Below are 6,021 nucleotides of genomic sequence, written 5' to 3'. Positions count from 1 at the left end.
TCCTATTGTCATTAGGAAATGAAATCAACCTTTAAATCAAAATGAATGTCAGATTTTAATAAAGTCTGGAGAATTTCGAGGTACCAAGGACGGTGGAGGGGGAGGGGAGGTTCATTCTTATCCTCTCCTTCTGGATTTCAGAGAAGTAGTATTAGGAAAGAGAGAGACTTTCTGATTGATCCCTTAAATTTTTGTCATATTCTGTTGTTTCCTTTTTTCCTCTCTCCCTTGCAGGAGATAAAATGCACACTTGCTGCCCCCCACTAACTTTGGAACAGGACCTTCACAGAAAAATGCAGAGCTGGATGCTGCAGACTCTAGCTTTTGCTCTAACATCTCTCGTCCTTTCGTGTGCAGAAACCATCGATTATTATGGGGAAATCTGTGACAATGCATGTCCTTGTGAGGAAAAGGATGGCATTTTAACTGTGAGCTGTGAAAACCGGGGGATCATCAGCCTCTCTGAAATTAGCCCTCCCCGTTTCCCAATCTACCACCTCTTGTTGTCTGGAAACCTTTTGAACCGTCTCTATCCCAATGAGTTTGTCAATTACACTGGGGCTTCAATTTTGCATCTGGGTAGCAATGTTATCCAGGATATTGAGACTGGGGCTTTCCACGGGCTGCGGGGTTTAAGGAGATTGCATCTGAACAATAATAAACTGGAACTTCTGCGTGATGATACCTTCCTTGGCTTGGAGGGCCTGGAGTACCTACAGGTCGATTACAATTACATCAGTGTCATTGAACCCAATGCTTTTGGGAAACTGCATTTGTTGCAGGTGCTTATCCTCAATGACAATCTCTTGTCCAGTTTACCCAACAACCTTTTCCGTTTTGTGCCCTTAACGCACTTGGACTTGCGGGGCAACCGGCTGAAACTTCTGCCCTACGTGGGGTTGTTGCAGCATATGGACAAAGTTGTGGAGTTACAGCTGGAGGAAAACCCCTGGAATTGCTCCTGTGAGTTGATCTCTCTGAAGGATTGGTTAGACAGCATCTCCTACTCGGCCCTGGTGGGGGATGTGGTTTGTGAGACCCCCTTCCGCTTACACGGCCGGGACTTGGACGAGGTGTCCAAGCAGGAACTTTGCCCAAGGAAACTTATTTCAGACTATGAGATGAGGCCGCAGTCGCCTTTGAGCACCACGGGGTATTTACATACCACCCCAGCATCGGTGAATTCTGTGGCCACTTCTTCCTCTGCTGTTTACAAACCCCCCTTGAAGCCCCCCAAGGGGACTCGCCAACCCAACAAGCCCAGGGTGCGCCCCACCTCTCGGCAGCCCTCCAAGGACCTGGGCTATGGCAACTATGGCCCCAGCATCGCCTACCAGACCAAATCTCCGGTGCCTTTGGAGTGTCCCACCGCGTGCACTTGCAACCTGCAAATCTCCGATCTGGGCCTCAACGTCAACTGCCAGGAACGCAAGATCGAGAGTATCGCGGAGCTGCAGCCCAAGCCCTACAACCCCAAGAAGATGTATCTGACGGAGAACTACATCGCCCTGGTGCGCAGGAGCGACTTCCTGGAGGCCACCGGGCTGGACCTTCTGCATCTGGGCAACAACCGCATCTCCGTGATCCAGGACCGCGCCTTTGGGGATCTCACCAACCTGAGGCGCCTCTACCTAAATGGCAACAGGATAGAGAGGCTGAGCCCGGAGTTGTTCTATGGCCTGCAGAGCCTGCAGTATCTCTTCCTCCAGTACAATCTCATACGCGAGATTCAGTCTGGGACCTTCGATCCGGTCCCCAACCTCCAGCTGCTATTCCTGAATGACAACCTCCTGCAGACCATGCCCTCAGGCGTCTTCTCAGGCCTGACCCTCCTCAGGCTGAACCTGAGGAGTAACCACTTCACCTCCTTGCCGGTGAGTGGAGTTCTGGACCAGCTGAAGTCGCTCATCCAAATCGACCTGCACGACAACCCTTGGGATTGTACCTGCGACGTGGTGGGCATGAAACTGTGGGTCGAGCAGCTCAGAGTGGGCGTCTTGGTGGACGAGGTCATCTGCAAGGCGCCCAAGAAGTTCGCTGAGATGGATATGCGCTTCATTAGGTCGGAGCTGCTGTGCCCAGACTACTCTGACGTGGAGGTTTCCACGCCCACGCCCTCCTCCATCCAGGTCCCCGCGAGGACCAGCGCGGTGACCCCCGCCGTGCGGTTGAACAGCACCGGGGCCCCCGCGGGCTTGGGCGCGGGCGGAGGCGCGTCCTCGGTGCCCTTGTCCGTGTTAATCCTCAGCCTGCTGCTGGTTTTCATCATGTCGGTCTTCGTGGCCGCCGGGCTCTTCGTGCTAGTCATGAAGCGCAGGAAGAAGAAGCAGAGCGACCACACCAGCACCAACAATTCCGACGTGAGCTCCTTCAACATGCAGTACAGCGTGTACGGCGGCGGCGGCGGCGGCGCTGGAGGCCACCCGCACGCGCACGTGCACCACCGCGGGCCGGCGCTGCCCAAGGTGAAGACGCCCGCAGGCCACGTGTACGAGTACATCCCCCATCCGCTGGGCCACATGTGCAAAAACCCCATCTACCGCTCCCGAGAGGGCAACTCCGTGGAGGATTACAAAGACCTGCACGAGCTCAAGGTCACCTATAGCAGCAACCATCACCTGCAGCCGCCTCCGCCGCCGCCGCCGCCGCCGCCGCAGCAGCAGCAGCAACAGCCCCCGCCGCAGCTGCAGCTGCAGCCGGGGGAGGAGGAGAGGCGGGAAAGCCACCACTTGCGGAGCCCCGCCTACAGCGTCAGCACCATCGAGCCCCGGGAGGACCTACTGTCGCCGGTGCAGGACGCCGACCGCTTTTACAGGGGCATTTTGGAACCAGACAAACACTGCTCCACCGCCCCCGCCGGCAGTAGCCTCCCGGAATATCCCAAATTCCCGTGCAGCCCCGCTGCTTACACTTTCTCCCCCAATTATGACCTGAGACGCCCCCATCAGTATTTGCACCCGGGGGCAGGGGACAGCAGGCTGCGGGAACCGGTGCTCTACAGTCCCCCCAGTGCTGTCTTTGTAGAACCCAACAGGAACGAATATCTGGAGTTAAAAGCAAAACTAAACGTTGAGCCGGACTACCTCGAAGTGCTGGAAAAACAGACCACATTTAGCCAGTTCTAAAGGCAGAGAAACTCCCTTGGAGCTTTTGCGTTTAAAACCGACAAGCAAGCAGACACACACCGCAAACACATTTGATTAATTGTGTTGTTTCAACGTTTAGGGTGAAGTGCCTTGGCACGAGATTCTCAGCTTCCGCGGAAGATACTGAAAGGGTGTGCAATTTCCTTTTAATATTACACGTGGGGAAACATTTGTGTAAACTGGGCACATCACTTTCTCTTCTTGCGTGTGGAGGAGACGAAGAGTAGGGCTTTACTGAGGGCAATTTGCTTCGCGAGTGACTTGTTAAGGGTCTCAGTAATTTTTGTAGTGGTTGGAAGTGTTAAGAATGGTGGGAGATGGTGGCGCATAGATTCTATTCTTCCTCTTTTGCTCCCTTCTCCCTCCCCTTCTCCCCCTTTGAGCCATGGGTGGGTCTAAATGGCTTTTGTGGAGAGATTAGCACACCCCAACTTTAATAGAAGGTTTGTTCTCTCTCTCTCTCTCTCTCTCTCTTTCTCTCTCCCCACCCCCCTTTCTGCTTCCTCTCTTTCTCTGCCTCCCTGCCTTTTCCTCCTCTCTCATTCCTTTCCTTTCTTTTTAAAGGATGTGTTTGTATACATTCTGGACATTTGAATTAAAAGAACAAACGTATTGTGATCTTGAAAAGATCACCATAGATGTGGACAAATCATTAAAATTACAGAGTTATATGATCCATAATTGATTAGTCAAAATAACTTATTGATGAAATATACAAATATTTTATTGTAGCACCTATTTTTATATGCACATTTAGCATTTCTCTTTCCTTCAGTATTTAGCCTATGATTTTCACAGAGGTGTCACACTATATCAGGAGCTGCATTTCCAAAACTGAAGTGATATCAGGAAGGCATTTAAAATCATTAAAATATGGAGAACTTAATGGCAGAATCTTAAAAGTCAATGCAACCCACCCAATTGGATCTGTAATTTAAAACAAACAAACAAACAAACATTGTATCCCAATGTATAAAAGAAAAAGATTTAGGGCAATTAATTGGGCCATTCCAGTGAGAATCATGTGCAAGTTTCTGGTTTTGTTAGAGAAGATTTAAAAGTATTTTTATTAGTCAACCAAAATGATGTATTGATCTGACTACTATTGTAGCCGATTTTTGATTGTTTAACCAAACCCAGTTGCATTTGTACAGATCCACGTGTACTGGCACCTCAGAAGACCAAATGATGGACTGTACAAATCTCTATACAATGTCTTTATCCCTCTGGGCAGCAAGCAATGATGATAGCCACAAACAGGATATCTGTAAGATGGGGCTACTGTTGTTACAGTCTCATGTATCCCAGCACATGTAATTTTTTAAATAGTTTCTGAATAAACACTTGATAACTATGTCACATATGAGGGACTGAAGTAATGATTACTTAAGGTGCAAAAGAAACAGCTACGTGTGATTGACTGAATCACCATGATTAATAATTTAAGACATAGTAGCTAACTTCTATTCCTGAAAGAAAAAAAATTGTTCCCTAAATTATCAAATATATATAATTACACCTTTGTTGGTTCAGGGAAATATGTTTATCTAAATGTGTCATTTAATGTGTTTATTAATGAAATTTCAACTGTATACTTCTTTTCCTTACTGAAGTATTCATCTAACATGTGGAGCATGGTAAGTAATGTATTGCACATTGATTTTGTATTTTGTCGTGCCAGTATTATTTATTCGGTCTACAATTTTTCATAGTTTAACTTGTGTCAAACTACCTTCAACAATTACGATGGGTACTTTATCTCAAGTTGATCTATATCCTAAGTGTTCAAAATGTTTGGTGAGTATAAGCTGTTCATCTCTGAGTAAGGTTGGCCAGTGAATTAGATAATATTTATGGGTAGGAAACTTTTGAATTCATCGAAACGTAAAGAGCCATGTGCTTTATTCGTGTTGGTGGATCTCCCCATAATCTCACCTGGAATGTGTACAACATCATGGGCTGTTCATGAACTTTATGTTTAAGGAATATTTTCCGTGGCATTCTGCCACAAAGAGGCAGCATTCATCCGTGAGTAAACTGACAGTAACTACTTGAATTCAGATTGAACGGGTGGTAGCATTTCCCTAAGGGGTTAAAAAATAATTAGTAATGCTACATTGGCCAAGTGAAGTAAACTATCCCCATTCTGTGTAACGTTTTCCCTTGCAAATTTTTTTTTTCAAAGGGGAAAGGAATAAACTTAATGCCATGATATTATCATAAAAAAATGTATCTCCTGCTCTCCATCTACCTCCTCCATATTAGATCCAGCATTGTAAGATAAATATAAATACTAGCATTTGACATCATAGTTGGGGTTGTGGTTAATTTTTTCTTCACAGTGGGAGTTATTTTTCTTCAAAAAATGTCAAAATCGCTTTCACAATATTATTATATATAGATATGGCAGTGTTGTATGATTTATAAAATATTAATACAAAGTAGAATCCTCCATATAACTAAGTTTTTAGTTCTTAATTGATGCATTAAAAGTAAGAGGTAAGAATTACATGAAGTCAAAAATGTAGTTCTGGACAATATAAGTAGTTTCCAGAGAAAGTTTGTTGATGTATTTTTCAAAGATTTACAAAATAATATTATTATTTCCAAACCAGCACTATTTCACATAATCTTGTTACATATACACTCACTGTAGGTGGTTCATTTCTACCTCTACTCTTAGTAAGGTATCCAGTATTTTTTTAGTCTCAAAAAATAACAATTATATGATTTATGGAAAGAAGTTACTTCTAATTTTTAAATTATACTCTTCCCATCTGTATTAAGAGGATAAAAGTAAACTTATCCTTGCCCTAATAAACTTGAAGAAATTTTAACATGTAGAATCATGAAACTGTATAGAATAATGAATTAC

At 45.5% G+C, this 6,021-nt stretch overlaps 1 protein-coding gene across 1 annotated transcript; it reads left to right on the top strand.

The window, feature by feature from the left end:
* The first annotated feature begins 240 nt into the window (after positions 1-240).
* On the top strand, positions 241-4,553 carry SLITRK5 (SLIT and NTRK like family member 5). The gene has a single exon (XM_027116104.1). The coding sequence runs from the start codon at positions 243-245 to the stop codon at positions 3,123-3,125; it is 2,883 nt and encodes a 960-aa protein (XP_026971905.1). The 5' UTR covers positions 241-242; the 3' UTR covers positions 3,126-4,553.
* Positions 4,554-6,021: the final 1,468 nt, after the last annotated feature.

Source organism: Aethalodelphis obliquidens, unplaced genomic scaffold (assembly GCF_003676395.1).
Source record: "Aethalodelphis obliquidens isolate GAN/ISIS:26980383/991018 unplaced genomic scaffold, ASM367639v1 scaffold15, whole genome shotgun sequence".
NCBI lineage: Eukaryota > Metazoa > Chordata > Mammalia > Artiodactyla > Delphinidae > Aethalodelphis > Aethalodelphis obliquidens.
Note: the sequence above shows the minus strand (reverse complement) of the source record. Positions and strands in the feature narration are given on the sequence as shown.

Excerpts from the sequence above, each read along its gene's own strand:
- SLITRK5 (XM_027116104.1), top strand. The coding sequence starts at position 243 with ATGCACACTTGCTGCCCCCCACTAACTTTGGAACAGGACCTTCACAGA.